Below are 16,521 nucleotides of genomic sequence, written 5' to 3'. Positions count from 1 at the left end.
GACTCAAAGTTGTGGAAGAAAGTCACACAAGTCACACACCAGATGCCTACAAAATGTGGGACATTGCTACATATTACTATTATTTCAATAGCTAAAGTATAGTATTACCTGGATACTTGTCATTTCATTGCATTTCCATAAGTTGTCTCAATAAATGCAAGAACCCATTTTTGAGGGAAAAGTATTTTGGCAGCTTTTATTTTGAATGCAGAAGCTGAAAATCGGAAATACTACCGGTGCTAACTTAGTTGGTCATGCCTAGAAGGGATCCAGCTTTTGTCAAATTATCGCCAGAATTAACTTTTCGTCGCAGGTTAGTAGAACTTGAGCAGCAGGTTAGGAGCATTAATGTAGCAGGTTAGGAGAATTAGGTTAAGGTTAGGAAAAGGGTTAGGGTTATCTAAAATGCAACAATTTATGTTAATGTCATGGAAATTACCATCAGGGACACCTGAAGTCAATATTAAATGAATCACTCTTTATTATCAGCAAGCTGGAAAGGTTCCAACAAACTTAATGCACCATAGTACACGTCAGTCTGGAGCTCTCCCGGGGCAGTCCTGTTAGTTCTCTTATATACTGCTTTCACAGACAAGTTATATTTGCATGATTTAGCTTATTCATTATTCATAATGAATTCATAATTAGCGTTTGGTTCCTGCATGTGACTGGCACCGTCTCCTATCTTAACTTGTAGAACATATTCTGGGCGTTCTGCCAAAAGGTCTGAGGAGGGGGTCATGATCATCTCTACCCAGCACCTACAGGAATCAATGATTGTATGAGACAAGATGTACAATTCAAGGCTTTCTCTTCAGACAACATTTTCCATCACATTAATTTGACAACCTAGCTAGCTACTGGAGTGCGTTCATTTCGCTTGAACGTTTGCTATGTTGTGAAACGGCTTGAAATTGAACGTCATGTTTCCCCAAAATGTCCTTGTACATTCTTTCGAACAGACTTTGAGGCATGTCTGCTCTGTTCGGTGGGTGTGCAAGGGTGTGGCTTGAAGCAATGACTGATTTATTTAAAGCGCAGAGGTGCATTTTGAAGCCACAACCCAACCCCTCTGTTTTTTAAATGGTCGTTCAGTACAGCACTGTTGCCGTTCAATTGAACGTCCTATTAAATGTTTATGTACTGCACGCAGGCCTGTTTCTTTGCTGCCAAAAGAACGAGAAGGGGGTAGCTGCATCCCAATATGGCAACTGGAGTATGGGCAAGTGGGTGTGTCGAAAGGAAAGTAGTGGGCTTGCGAGAAGGGTGCAATGGCGACCTGCAATTCGGGGCGTTCTTGCATGTGGGCATTCCTGCATCTGCAGCAACCTCTCTTCATACTTATTTTGGTAAATTTATAAGATAGGACAAGCGGGAAGCGGGGACGGTCCAGTACAGTAGGGGCCGTTAATGGGCGGGGCCACAACGGTAGCTAGCCATACACCGTTAGACTGTGGCCTGTCGGAAACTGTTTTCTGTCAATGATGCTAAGGGCAGGTGTTCGGCAGGCAGGAGTGAAGAACACTGTGTGCTAGCTTAGCCAGCTAGTCCTAAGGAGGACTTCGGTACACAGCAGACAGGGGCGACACTGTGTGCTAGCTAGCACATGGTGTCACTAACTATCAAGCTAGTGTAACCGGTGTGAAATGGCTAGCTAGTTAGCGGGGTGCGCGCTTATAGAGTGTCAATCAGTGATGTCACTCGCTCTGAGACCTTGAAGTGGTTGTTTCCCTTGCTGTGCAGCTTTTGTGGAGTGATGGGTGACGATGCTTCAAGGGCGACTGTTGTCTATGTGTGCAGAGGAACCCTGGTTTGAGCTAGGTAGGGGTGGGGAGCACACAGCAAAGCACACAGTGGCACTAACTAGCAAGCTAGATAGTTAGCTACCTAGCATGAGTGAGGTGTGGGCGACCGTAGTCCTTCGTTCACACCTTTCATTCACTTTTTACCTGCAGTTATTCTAATAACGGTGAGGGCAGGCAGGAGTGAAGGACACCGTCTATCGGTCACTCCTGCTAGCTAGCAAGGAGGTCTTCTGTAGGCAGGGGTGAAAAAAATCAAATACTTTTATTTCCCTTTTGACCCACATTCCAAAGTGTCACACAAGCATGATGTGGTGCTCGAGGGGAGGGGGTGTTCATAAAATAACTACTGGGACGCTAGAGGGAGGAACGCCCCGAATTGCAGGCTGCAGTTGTGTACTATTGGGGCTTGCGGAAAGCAGTGGATGTCGAAAGCACTGCTGGTTAGACGGTTTTGATTGAGCTGTTTTTTTTCTTCAGTTTCTTACCAAGCAACTACCTCATGCTAACTTCCCGCGAGAGGTTGGACTTTTGTTTTTGTACATTTACAGTTGTAAAACTGACGGTTGTTTATGTTTTATTACAATTATTGGTAACGGGTGTACTGTTGCTTCATGAGTTGTATGTGCGTGTTAACTGTGACTGTCGCATTTTCCCTAAGCCATTCTCCTAACCTGCCACGTTATTTCTCTTAAACTGCTATGTAAACATTAAACTGACCCGCGGTGCACCTGGCCGGGCCAACCAATAACAGAGCGCTGATGTTACACCAGTCGCTGTTCATCCATCCACGAATGTTTTAAACCCATCGCTGGTGAGCCACCCACTTATTTTGCAATGCCTATTTTCAGACACATCGATACAATACCAGTGCACTGGTCGCAGATTTATCGTCTCGTGGTGAATCTCAATCAGCGACGAAAAACGATATTGAATGACAAAAAATCTACCCAATTAGCTGATCCACTCCTTTCAACACACCCATTCACTGATACTAGAGACACATTTGAGGAGATGGGGAAACTCAATTGAGAACGTTGTTCTCTCATTGTGTACGTTGACTATGCGTCGTCAAAGGGCCTCGCGGTGCATTCTGGTATATTGGTATATTTCTCTCCTTCAAGGAGTGAATGGGCGCTAGCTCAAAAAAAAACAACATTCGCATAAACTATCTTTTTACAAATTACAAGTCTCACTATTTTCCGAGATACAAGTTGACTCATTTATCTGTAACACCAAATAGCAACCGCGTGACGCAGCATGACAACGTGAACGCTTTTTGTGGACATTGCTGTGTGGGGCCTTATAAGGTCCTCCCATTGATTGCCTAAAGGGATTCCTATCTCTTCCTTTCTCTAATATCGCTGCACACACTCCTGTCGGGTCGCCATATTGGGCTGCACCGTTCAACTTGTGATTTCATTAAGTTCTGGCTAGTGAGCTTCTGCATAGTGTACCGTGGATTTATTACATTATATTTATTTCAATGGCGTTTCAGTGTCAAAGGGACTGTTACATGCAAGAGGTATGAGGGAGAGAGAGTAACATTTGTCTACCTTGTGCTTTTTTTTTAAAGAGCAGGTACAATCGGGAGCTTGCTACTGTTAGCTGGTTACAGCTAGCTAGTTAACGTTCCTACAGTAACTTGTAATCTCTGTGTGTGTAGCCTACTTTGGTTAGATAACGTTAGTAGTTGACAGACAGAGTGAAATATTGTTTACACTATATATAGTCTTCCAATGCCATGAAGAAATGTCAGTCAAAAAGCACGTTAGTCACACAATAATGGGAGACCGCTGCCGGTTTACAGGCTCCTAACCAACTCTGCTATTTGTTTTTTTCGCATTGTTTGTGACTAATTTTGTACGTAATGTGGCTGTTACCGTCTCTTATGACTGAAAAGAGCCTCTGGACATCAGAACATCGATTACTCACCACGAACTAGACGAATATTTTTTTCCTTTAATGAGTCACGAAGGATATGCTGATTTGTCGAGACAAGGCCCAAATCCCCATCATCAGCTTGAAGAAAAGGCGGGGAGGAGTGCGGGGTGCCTTGTAAAAATGCCCCCAACAAGTAGATAAACCACCACTACCCTCGTATTATTGGCCAACATGCAATCATTGGAAAACAAACTGTACGACCTACGATTTTAAGACTGACCTACTAACTGTATTATAAACTGGGTGGTTTGAGCCCTGATTGCTCATTGGCTGACAGCCGTGGCATATTAGACCATATACCAAGGGTATGACAAAACATGTATTTTTACTCCTCTAATTACGTTGGTAACCAGTTTATAATAGTAATAGGGCACCTCTGGGGTTAGTGATATATGACCAATATACCAATGCTAAGGGCTGTGTCCAGCACTCCACGTTGTGTCATGCTTAAGAACATCCCTTTGCCGTATACCACCCCTTCGGGCCTTACTGCTTAAAAACCTTATGTTTCACCAACACTTGGCTAAACGACGACATGGATAATATAGAGCTGGCTTGTTTCTCTTGTGTTTCGGTAGGACTGAGCAGCTACATCTGGTAAGACGAGGGGAGGGGTGTGTGTCTAGTTGTCGATAACTGCTGGTGCGTGATGTCCAATATTAAAGAAGTCTCGAGGTTTTGCTCGCCTGAGGTAGAATACCTCATGATAAGCTGTAGACCACACTCTACCAAGAGAGTTCTCATCTACTCAGGCTCCCGAGTGGCACAGTGGTCTAAGGCACTGCTTCTCAGCACCAGAGGTGGCACAACAGACCCAGGTTCGATTCAAGGCTGTATCATAACCGGCCGTGATTGGAAGTCCCATAGGGTGGCGCACAAGACCTTTTAAACATGTCAACATTCACAAAGCCGCGGGGCCAGACGAATTACCAGGACATAGACCCACTCCAATTCGCACACCGCCCCAACAGAGCCACAGATGACACAATCTCAATTGCGCTCCACACTGCCCTTCAGCGTTCAACACCATGGTGCCCACCAAGTTCATCACTAAGCTAAGGACCCTGGGACTAACACTGGGGCCCCTCAGGGGTGCGTGCTTAGTTCCCTCCTGTACTCCTTGTTCACCCACAGCTGTGTGGCCAAGCACGACTCCAACTTCATTGAGTTTGCTGATGACACAATAGTCGTAGGCCTGATCATCGACAATGATGAGACAGCCTATAGGGAGGTGGTCAGAGACCTGGCAGTGTGGTGCCAGGACAACAACCTCTCTCTTAATGTGAGCAAGACAAAGGAGCTCATCGTGGAATACAGGAAAAGGAGGGCCGAACAGGCCCCCATTAACATCGACAGGACTGAAGTGGAGCGGGTTGAGAGTTCCAAGTTCCTTGGTGTCAACATCGCCAACAAACTATCATGGTCCAAACACACCAAGACAGTTGTGAAGAGGGCACGACAACACATTTTCCCCCTCAGGAGACTGAAAAGATTTGGCATGTGTCCCTGCTTGGCATCTGACTGCAAGGCGCTACAGAGGGTTGTGCATATGGCCCAGTACATCACTGGGGCCAAGCTTCCTGATTTCCATGACCTATGTACCTGGTGGTGTCAGAGGAAGGTCCAAAAAATGGCCAAAGACTCCAGTCACCCAAGTCATAGACTGTTCTCTCTGCTACCGCATGGCAAGTGGTGCCGGAGCGCTAAGTCGAGGAACAAAAGGCCCCTTAACAGCTTCTGCCCCCAAGCCATAAGACTGCTAAACAACTGAAGGGTCACCGGGACTATTTACAGTGACCCCCCCCCCCCTTTGTTTTTACACTGCCGCTACTTGCTGTTTATTATCTATGCATAGTCACTTTACAAATGACCTCGACTAACCTGTACCTGTTTTTTACTTTAGTTTATTTAGTAAATATTTTCTTAACTCTATTTCTTGAACTGCATTGTTGGTTAATTAAGGGCCTGTTAGTAAGCGTTTCACTGTAAGGTCTACACCTGTTGTTTTTGGCACTTGTGACTGATTTTGATTTGAAATCAAGCTTGCTAGCTGGCATAGACCAGATTTAACTGACATGTGTCTGTTTGTTTATGATCCTAACGCAAGTTTTTCTGCTTCATGAAATTTAATGTAGTCCTGTTTTCAAGCCCGAACAGCCGCTGTTTCTTTCATACCTCTCTTTTGATGTATGAAATAGCTACTACCAAAGATACTGAATTAAACCAAGATATCTGTGCTACCAAATATACTGGTAACAAGCTCCTTCTGTATGTGCTACTACCAGCTGTTGTTCGAGCTAAATGTGTTTCCAAATGCCAGAGTCACTGACTGGGTACATTTTTCCTTGGCATAAATTAGGTGTTTTCAACTGACTGTCATCATAATGTTGCAAATTGTCTTTCTCTCTGCAGTTTGTCACCTCAGTGGTGTCTTGCTCACCTGGTGAAATAAAACAAGAAATCAATGGCAAGAAAGAAACCGTTAAAGGCTTCAATGTCAAGCTCCAAGACACCATATTGTTTCCTGAGGGAGGTGGTCAGGTAAGTACAGGAAAGTCCAAATGTTCACTGAACTACCCCTCTTTCTGGTGAGATAAGGATGGGGTGTTGTGGTGTGCTGTAAGTGGTAGGACACAGGCTTACAACTAGTATCTTCGATCACCAGCCAGATGACCACGGGCTGATTGGAGATGTGCCGGTGCTGCGGGTGACGAGGCAGGGAGCTGAGGCTGTGCACTTTGTGAGTTCAGCTCTAGAGGTGGGCCAGGAGGTGCAGCTGAAGGTGGACTGGGAGCGGAGGTTTGACCACATGCAGCAACACTCCGGTAAGAGCACAGACAGGATTTACCATATGTGCAGTGAAAAACTGTACAATTCAGCTTCTCAGAAACAATGACATGTATTTATGCAGTACGATTAAATGGTGCGTTCAGTATGGCCTACTTGAAGGTACAGTTGCATAAATCCTGACTTGTTTTTACTTGGTCCTTAGGGCAACATCTAATCACAGCTATTGCAGAATCCATGTTTGGGTACAAGACCACATCCTGGTAAACATGCATTGATTTCAGTGCCTGCACTTGTAGGCACTTGCTACATAATTTAATTTTCAACATGACTATTAATTGATGTTAGCATTTTTGCATCAATCTTTCTCTTGAATTGGCATGTTCCAGGGAGTTGGGGCGTCAGCGCAGCACCATAGAGCTGGACACTCACTCCATGAAGCCTGCCCAGGTGGAGGCACTCGAGGCAGCAGTCAATGAGAAGATACGTGCTCATGTTCCCGTCGCTGTTCAGGTCCTCTCCTTAGATGACCCTGCATTGGAACAGGTGGGCATCATTCATATTGAGAAAACACAAAAAAATGCACCAGAGAAAAGGTTGTCAGTATAATACAATACAGGCAGCTATTTCACTATGCACAATTTCTCCATATTTCACGTCGATTTTGGGACTATACGTTTCTATCTGACATTTTGGTAAAAATGTGTTATTGTGTAGTTACTCTATAGGTGGTCCTTTACATGGAGGTACACTATATATACAAAAGTATGTGGACACCCCTTCAAATGAGTGGATTCTTCTATTTCAGTTACACCTGTTGTTGACATGTAAAAATAGAGCACACGGTCATGCAATTTCCATGGACAAAAATTGGCAGTAGACTGAAGAGCTCAGTGACTTTCAGCGTGGCACCGTCATAGGATTCCACCTTTCTAACAAGTCAGTTCCTCAAATTTCTGCCCAGCTAAAGCTGGCCCCTTAGTTTCCCTTACGGAAATCTTAACACTACAGCATACAATGACATTCTAAACAATTATGTGCTTCCAACTTTGTGGCACGGATGGGGAAAGGTGGAATCCTAATGGTAATGCCCCTGTGCACAAAACGAGGTCCATACAGAAATGGTTTGTCAAGATTGGCGTGGAAGAACTTGACTGGTCTGCACAGAGCCCTGACCTCAACCCCATTGAACACCTTTGGGATGAATTGGAATGCCGACTGCATTCCAGGCCTAATCGCTACCCGACCTCACAAATGCTTTTGTGGCTTACTGGAAGCAAGTCCCATTTACATTACATTTAAGTCATTTAGCAGACGCTCTTATCCAGAGCGACTTACAAATTGGTGCATTCACCTTATGACATCCAGTGGAACAGCCACTTTACAATAGTGCATCTAAATCTTTTAAGGGGGGTGGGAAGGATTACTTTATCCTATCCTAGGTATTCCTTAAAGACCTTTTCAGGTGCTATGGAAGGTGGTATCTGTTCCAATCAAACAATGCTGTCCTGTCAATCAAAATAATGTATGTAGGTGAGTACTTGTTGAATCATAAAGACCAAGACATCACAAAACAGTTCTGAGATCTGGGACTTGAAAAATACTTATTTCAAAACTGGATACAGTGCATTCCCCTATTCAGACCCGTAGACTTTTTCACCATTTTGTTACGGATGCCTTATTCTAAAGTGGATTAAATTGTTTTTTCCCCCTCATCAACTACCCAAGGTTAATGACAAAGTGAAAACAGGTTTTTAGAAATGTTTGCAAATGTTTAAAAAAAAAGGCAGATACCCAGCCATTTATATAAGTATTCAGACCTTTTGTTATGAGACTCTAAATTCAGCTCCGGTGCATCCTGTTTTCATTGAACATCCTTGATGTTTCTACAACTTGGATTCCACCTGTGGTAATTTAATTTAATTGATTGGACATGATTTAGAAAGGCACACACCTGTCTATAAGGGCCCACAGTTGACAGTGCATATCAAACCAGAGGGGGAAAAAATCCCAGACCACCTTTATTCCACACACAGAGATGCATACAAAGCTCTCCCCTGACCTCCATTTGGCAAATCTGACCATAATCCTATCCTTCTGATCCCGCCAAGCTTAACTGGCAGGAAGGACACAATGGAGTTGTCAACCGTGATGGCGAGATCATGGAACTACAGTCAGCAATGTTTTGCAAGCACAGACTGGAAAGCCTTCCCAGAAGAGTCATCCAATAGCATTGAAGGGGTACACCACCTCAATCAATGCCCATGATTTTGGAATGAGATGTTCGACAAGCAGGCGTCTACATACATATGGTCATGTTAGTGTATGTCAGATTTCTTTGGGGGATGGATTACAGGCAACAAACATCAACTAATGGCTGGATCTGCCACCTTTTAACTTGGTGCGGGAGACTAATCCGGATCTGTTCCATAAGAAATGCTGGGTTGCCCTCAGACCAAAATCAAACAATGTAAGGTGATATACAGGATTAATATTGAATCATAAACACCAAGACATCACAAAACAGTTCTGTGACAGGGTTTGAAAACTTATTTCAAAACGGACTACAAAGGGAAACCCAGACTTTTGCCCAGTGTTACGTTACAGCCTACCAAATGAGCTAAATGCCTTTTTTGCTCTCTTTGAGGCAAGCAACACTGAATCATGCATGAGAGCACCAGCTGTTTTGGATGTCTGTGTGATAATGCTCTCAGTAGCCGATGTGAACAAAAGACCTTTTGTTATGAGACTCTAAATTCAGCTCCGGGATCGCTGTTTTCATTGAACATCCTTGAAAATGCAGAGTGCTACAACTTCAAATACATTTCACCTAAAAATCTAACTTTCATTAAATTACACATGCAAGAAAGCAAATTAAAGCTACACTCGTTGTGAATCCAGCCAACATGTCCGATTTCAAAAAGTATTTTCGGCGGAATAGCATCTTATGCTTATCTGATGATAGCACAACCGTAAACAATGAGAGAGTAGCATATTTCAACTCTGCAGGCGCGACACAAAACACAGAAATAAAATATAAATCATGCCTTACCTTTGACTAGCTTCTTTTGTCTGACCATAATCCTATCCTTCTGGCTTACAAGCAAAAACTGGCACTCCAGTATATGTCCCATAAACATCACATAATTGGTCCTTTTGTTCGATTAAGTGACCGTCGATATATATCCAAAATGTCTATTTATTTAGCAACATTTGATCCAGAAAAACACTGGAGCTTCCAACTTACGCAATGTCGGGAAAATATCTCAAAAATTATCTGTAAACTTTGCCAAAACATTTCAAACTACTTTTGTAATACAACTTTTTGTATTTCTAAACGTATATAATCGATCAAATTGAAGACGGGATGATCTGTGTTCAATACAGGAGCAAAACAAACTGACGCTACTTTTCTGGTTATGCGCCTTTATCAAAAGGTACACATTAAGTGACTCTCGTTCTGAGCTATGGTACTTCTTCATTACACAAAGGAAAAACCTCAACCAATTTCTACAAACTGGTGACATCCAGTGGAAGCGGTAGGAACTGCAGGAAAGTCGATTTAGAGTTCTGGATTCCCCATGAAAACCTATTGAAAAGACAGTGACCTCAAAACAAACAAAAAATCTGAATGGTCTGTCCTTGGGGTTTCGCCTGCTAAATAAGTTATGTTATACTCACAGACATGATTCAAACAGTTTTAAAAACTGCAGTGTTTTCTATCCAATACTACTAATAATATGCAAATATTAGGATCTGGGACAGAGGAGGCAGTTCAGTTTGGGCATGCTATTCATCCAAAAGTGAAAATGCTGCCCCCTACCCCAAACAGGTTACCAAAGACTCCAGTCATCCAAGTCCTAGACTGTTCTCTCTGCTACCGCACGGCAAGTCTAGGACCAAAAGGCTCCTCAACAACTTCTGCCCCCAAGCCGTAAGGCTGCTGAAATATTAATCAAATCACCACTGGACAACTTGCATTAACCCCCCTTTTGTCCACTGCTGCTACTCGTTGTTTATTATCCATGCGTAGTCACTTCACCCCTACCTACATGTACAAATTACCTTAACTAACCTGTACCTCCGCTCACTGACTCTGTTCCGGTACCTCCTGTATGTAGTCTCGTTATTGTTATTATTTCACGATAAGGTTGTTGTATTCGGCACCTGTGATAAATAGTTTGATTTGATATCAGAGCAAAAACCAAGCAATGAGGTTGAAGGAATTGTCCGTGGAGCGCCAATACAGGATTGTGTTGCCACAGATCTGTGGAAGGGTACCAAAAAATGTTTGCAGCATTGAAGGTCTGCAAGAACAGTGGCCTCCATCATTGTTAAATGGAAGAGGTTTGGAATCACCAAGACTCTTCCTGGAGCTGGCCGCCCGGCCAAACTGCGTAATCGAGGGAGAAGGAGCTTGGTTAGTGAGGTGATCAAGAACCCGGTGGTCACTCTGACAGAGCTCCAGAGTTCCTCTGTGGAGATGGGAGAACCTTCCAGAAGGACAACCATCTCTGCAACACTCCACCAATCAGGCCTTTTATGGTAGGGTTGCCAGACAGAAGCCACTCTTCAGTAAAAGGCACATGACAGTCCGCTTGGAGTTTGCCAAAAGGCATCTAAAGGACTCTGACCATGAGAAACAAGATTCTCTGGTCTGAAACCAAGATTGAACTCTTGGGCCAGAATGCCATGTGTCACGTCTGGAGGAAACCTGGCACCATCCCTACGGTGAAGTGTGGTGGCAGCATCATGCTGAGGGGATGATTTTCAGAGGCAGGGACTGGGAGACTAGTCAGGGGTGAGGGAAAGATGAACGGAGCAAAGTACAGCGAGATCCTTAATGAAAACCTGCTCCAGAGCGCTCAGGACCTCAGACTGGGGTGAAGATTCACCTTCCAACAGGACAACGACCCTAAGCACACAGCCAAGATAATGCAGGAATGGCTTGCTGATCGAACATCTCTGGAGAGACTTGAAAATAGCTGTGCAGTTACGTTCCCCATTCAACCTGACTGAGCTTGGGGAGAAACTCCCCAAATAAATGTGTGCCTGTAGTGTCATACCCTGTAATTGCTGCCAAAGGTGCTTCAACAAAGTACTGAGTAAAGGGTCTGATTGTTTTTTCTTTGTCATTATGGTGTGGGGTGAGGGGGAAAACTATTTACTCCATTTTAGAATAAGACTAATGTAACAAAGTGGAAAGTCAAGGGGTCTGAATACTTTCTGAATGGACTGTACCTTTTGCAGATATAAACACGTAGTCCCAAGTCCTTGATTATTCATATCATAGGTTCTGGTCCTCTTTTTCTGTTACTTTGATTTTTTCCCACCACTTTTTGGGAAGAAGCTCTATGGTAAAAACAAATACTGGTGCATTAAACATGCTTAAGACCCTTGGGAGAGGCATTGCTGTTTTTGTCTTGTTCTATGTCAGTATGAAAACCTCCATGGAAGAGGTATTTCACAAAATGTACAAACTTACCACATTTTATTGATAACTAGCAAGTATAGTTTACTTTTGGTGTCAGAGACCAGAAAATGATATATGTTTACTCATCCCGAGCTAAGCTTTAGCAATGTTGCAAGTTATCCGTTGGACATAGTGTATTTGTCATTTTCGGTAACTATCGCTTCAACAAATGTGTGATGAACATGAATTAATATATTTGATGTTTTTAGAAAGACAAAGGTATTCTCATTATTTAATCATTAAATGTCTAGTTTTATTTCAATAATTTAAACATTCTGTGACCTTATGGTTGAACCCAGATTGACATTTGAGAGCCATGACGTTCTATCTGCGATTGCACCCCCCTAAAAATGTTTTTAGGATTTTTAGTGTTTTTTTTATTTTTTATTTAAGGTAACGACCTTAATGGTTTATGAAAGAATTCACTACAAAACAGTCCTGGGATGTGAAAACTTCGATGCTCAATATCTCAGAACTATGCTTTGCGCAGATAGAACCTTATTGTCCCAAGGTTTCCAGTCTTGCCAAAGCTGTGTTGACTTGTGACGTATTAACCCATGATCTGTGTGGAATGACTACTGTATATTTTAACTCGTCGTGTTGTATATCTACTAGGTGAGGAGTCGCGGTCTCCCGGACGACGCAGCGGGGCCTATCCGGATCATCGACATCGAGGGCATTGACGTCAACATGTGCTGTGGGACCCACGTGTCCAACCTCAGTCACTTACAGGTGGAACCTCCAGACCATACACATCTCTCAAACACTGTCACCTTTACATTATGGGGTTATGTTTATGTCCTAACCACACCGCCTCCCCTCCTACTTTGCTGATAGGTTTACTATGTAGCTCACCTCTTGTATTTTTAATGTGGCTTAATATGGCTTTATGGATGTCACGCTCCTCTCACTTTTGACAGATTTGAATCTGTGTTTTAGGTCATAAAACTCCTGGGGACTGAGAAAGGAAAGAAGAACAAAACTAATCTGTTATTTCTAGTGGGAAACCGGGTCCTGAAGTATGCTGAGAAAAGCTACAGCACAGAACGCTCACTGGTATCCCTCCTCAAGTGAGTTCTGTGAGGCTGTGAATGCTGAATGTGGCAAGAACCTAATGTGCTATAAATGATATATAGTGATTTAAAAATGCAATAGATGTTAAGAAATAAAGTCTCTAACACTTGATTGGACTGTGTTTGACAGAACGGGCCCAGATGATCATGTTGATACAGTGGACAAGATCCAGAAGACTGTTAAGGGTCTACAGAAAGTGAGCTATTGAAAACCTGTTGCTCTGAAATCCCCCTATTCTGCCTTCAATTTAATCATTAAACAAACTCTGTTTTCATTTGACAGAGTAACCTGGGCCTACTGAGAGACGTGGCTGTTCTAATAGCCCAGAACTTCAAGTCCAACCCAGAGAGGGGCAACTTCTTTACCTTACACAAGTGAGGGTCTCTCCACATAGAGTGCGGCAGGTAGCCTAGCAGTTAGAGCATTGGGCCAGTAACCGAATGTTAGCTGGTTCGAATTCCTGAGCCAACAAGGTGAAAAATCTGTCGATGTGAAAGGCACTTGACACTCATTTGCTTCAGGGTCGCTGTGCTTCTATGGCTGACTGCAATAACAACACATTTCACTGCACCTATCCAGTGTATGTAACAATAAAAACATCTTCTTTTTCTTCTATTTTTTGATGGACAGATATGATTTTCATCAGTTTATTAAAATATTCAAGATCCTTTTTTCTCTGTTTAGGAAGGAGGGTGACAACGAGTTCATGAGCATCATAGCCAATGAAATAGGCACTGAGGTAAGATTATTACTCTTTATGTTCCGTGTCTAATATGCTTTAGTGAAATGCATCTAAGGTTTACTGTAAGTAGTGTTGTACCATGATTCATGTGCCATGAAATTAAGAGTAGTTGTGTTATGAATACCTAAAATACCATTATCCCTCTTTTTTTTTTTGTTGTCTCGTAGGAGACGTTGGTTTTCCTGACTGTTGGAGAGGAGAAAGGACCAGGGCTGTTCCTGCTGGCAGGACCCAGTGGGAAAGTGTCTGAACTGGGACCACGGTAAGAACTGATTGGGCTCGGCATTGATTGGCTCCTGTTCAGGAGCTCGGATGTTTTGAGTTTCGACTTGATGCAAAGTGGTCTCTTATTCTGCAGGATAAACTAAATAGTCAGTATTTCAGACTCAAACAAAGACTTTGTCTGAAATGTTTAACAACTTCGTGCTGTGTCTGTATTTCAGAGTGCTGGAGATGCTCCAGGGCAAAGGGGCTGGGAAGAACGGGCGCTTCCAGGGCAAAGTAAACAGCATGGCACGCCGAGGGGAGGTGGAGACCCTAATACAGGAACACTGCAAGAACGAGCAGTAATGGATGACTGGAAACTCAAGCACATGATGACCACAACTACATACAGACAACATAGGTGACCCACTGCAGTTCTCGACCAGCTTTCCTAGTAGGTTGACATTTATTCCGCTAGATAGGCCAGCTGCATAGTCAAAATAGGCTATATTGTAAAATTAATAAAAACAAAAATGAGCTTTTTTGGTCTTAATTTAAGGTTTGGGTTAGCGGTGTGGTTAGGTTTAAAATCAGATTTGATGACTTTGTGGCTGTGCCTGCTAGTGACCACTCTAGAACTATGCAAAATACATCACAATAAATTCCAACATGTGCTTTGCTAAGTAATGATACTTCTGACCTCGGTGTACAGTCTACATGGAGTGTACAAAACATTAAGAACACCTTGCTAATCAGTTGCACCCCCCCCCCCCTTTGCCCTCAGACTAGCCTCTACAAGGTGTTGAAAGCGTTCCACAGAGATGCCTGCCCATGTTGACTCCAATGCTTCCCACAGTTGTCAAGTTGTCTGGATGTCCTTTGGGTGGTGGATGCACACAGGAAACTGTTGCTTGTGGAAAAACCCAGCAGCATTGCAGTTCTTGACCCACTGAAGAGGCTCTGCATTGGGACCTACTACCATATCCCGTTCAAAGGCGCTTAAATCGTTTTGTCCTGTCAATTCATCCTCTGAATGGCACACGTACACAATCCATGTCTCAAGGCTTAAACATACTTCTTAAACATGTCTCCTGCTCTTCATCTACACTGATTGAAGTGGATTTAACAGGAGAAATCAATAAGGCTTTCACCTGAAAATGGCGCCGACAGATGGGGCTGCTGTGCTTCTAGCTCGAGGGCAACTTTGCAGTATTTTGTTTTTATGTGACAAGTCAAATTTGATTCGAATCACCTGGTCAGTCTGTCATGGGAAGAACATGTGTTCCTAATGTTTTGTACACTCGGTGTACATTGTTACTATATCGTATAAATGAATGAAAACAAAAATTGGCTAAATGGTCTTAATTTTAGGCAAGGGTTAGGCATTAAGGTTCAAATAAAATGTTATGGCTTTGGCTGTGCCAGCTAGTGACCACTGCAGAGCTGCATCCACGACAAGATTAATTTCAGTAAAAGTCAACCTGTGCTTTGCTAAGTAATGATAATTCCGACCTCAGAGATGACCACAGTGTACAGTCTAAATCAAGGAGCTGTAAATATTATGAATAAGAATACTAGATATATTCATGAATACAAGTTATGGAAAATGTAAAAATGTTGGACTAAGGAAGCACACCCATGTAATTCATGATTAACATTGCATTAATTTTGAATGTTTGAAGTTATCCTTTTAAATTGTATTTGTTCTGTGCTTATCAGTCTTCTTTTGATTCTGTTGTATATTTCACCTTCAGTAAATCAAAGGAAAGTATATACATTTGGACAGTCATTTTCATTTGGTCTGCAGTTGCATAACCAAAAGAAGGACCGACCTTGTCAATTAACTTGCCATCGTGCCATCTGTCAGTTCTACGTATTTGCAGGGAGTGACGGCTGTGTGACGTGTGAACCTGTGTAATCAGTGAGCGTGAGGCCAAAGTCCAGGGTTCCATATACAGATGTAGGCTCTTCATTTGATCACCCTGTTGCAGGAATGCAAACTTATAGTGTATTTGAGCTTTACAAAGGCTTCTAAACCTTGTAATTTCCACTTTGAAGTGTCAGAATTGATTTGCCCTAACAAAAAAAATGAATCAACCCCTACAAACGTATTTCACATTTCCTGTTGACAACTGGTTTGGCTCATATTGTTAGCTACTGATTTTGGGGTTTGAAAACCATGTCATGATTGTGCAGCAGGTAGCCTAGTGGTTAGTGTTGGGCCAGTAACCGAAAGATTGCTAGATCGAATCCCCGAGCTGACAAGGTAAAAATCTGTTATTCTGCCCCTGAATAAGGCAGTTAACCCACTCTTCCTAGGCTGTCATTGAAAACAACCATTTGTTTTTAATTAACTGACTTGCCTAGTTAAATAAAAATGGTCATTTTACCATGGCTGCATTTTCTAAGTTTTTGTGGACTTGCTTATGGTTTATCAGTAATTTGTGTCATTAATTATAGGAAACAAACAATGTAGAATGTGTCTGAACCGATAC

The 16,521-nt window shown here is 42.8% G+C and overlaps 1 protein-coding gene across 3 annotated transcripts; it reads left to right on the top strand.

The window, feature by feature from the left end:
* Positions 1–3,122: 3,122 nt before the first annotated feature.
* Positions 3,123–16,415, top strand: aarsd1 (alanyl-tRNA synthetase domain containing 1). Of its 3 annotated transcripts, none has more exons than XR_004822091.2 (13): positions 3,123–3,327; positions 6,159–6,287; positions 6,412–6,571; positions 6,739–6,796; positions 6,923–7,079; positions 12,622–12,738; positions 12,946–13,076; positions 13,210–13,276; positions 13,363–13,454; positions 13,765–13,819; positions 13,990–14,084; positions 14,266–14,447; positions 14,811–16,415. XR_004822091.2 is itself a non-coding variant. In XM_035750445.2 (12 exons), the coding sequence occupies exons 1-12, from the start codon at positions 3,289–3,291 to the stop codon at positions 14,390–14,392; spliced, it is 1,227 nt and encodes a 408-aa protein (XP_035606338.1). In that variant the 5' UTR covers positions 3,124–3,288; the 3' UTR covers positions 14,393–14,804. The 3 variants fall into 3 exon arrangements, 1 of the variants encoding a protein (XP_035606338.1); XR_004822090.2 differs by having other exon boundaries at positions 3,126–3,327; positions 14,266–14,480; XM_035750445.2 differs by lacking the exon at positions 14,811–16,415 and having other exon boundaries at positions 3,124–3,327; positions 14,266–14,804.
* The last annotated feature ends 106 nt before the right edge of the window (positions 16,416–16,521 follow it).

Source organism: Oncorhynchus keta, chromosome 3 (assembly GCF_023373465.1).
Source record: "Oncorhynchus keta strain PuntledgeMale-10-30-2019 chromosome 3, Oket_V2, whole genome shotgun sequence".
NCBI lineage: Eukaryota > Metazoa > Chordata > Actinopteri > Salmoniformes > Salmonidae > Oncorhynchus > Oncorhynchus keta.
Note: the sequence above shows the minus strand (reverse complement) of the source record. Positions and strands in the feature narration are given on the sequence as shown.

Excerpts from the sequence above, each read along its gene's own strand:
- aarsd1 (XM_035750445.2), top strand. The coding sequence starts at position 3,289 with ATGGCGTTTCAGTGTCAAAGGGACTGTTACATGCAAGAG. Across the intron at positions 3,328-6,158 it reads GGGACTGTTACATGCAAGAG|TTTGTCACCTCAGTGGTGTC; the intron begins GTATGAGGGAGA and ends TTCTCTCTGCAG. Across the intron at positions 13,077-13,209 it reads TCACTGGTATCCCTCCTCAA|AACGGGCCCAGATGATCATG; the intron begins GTGAGTTCTGTG and ends TGTGTTTGACAG.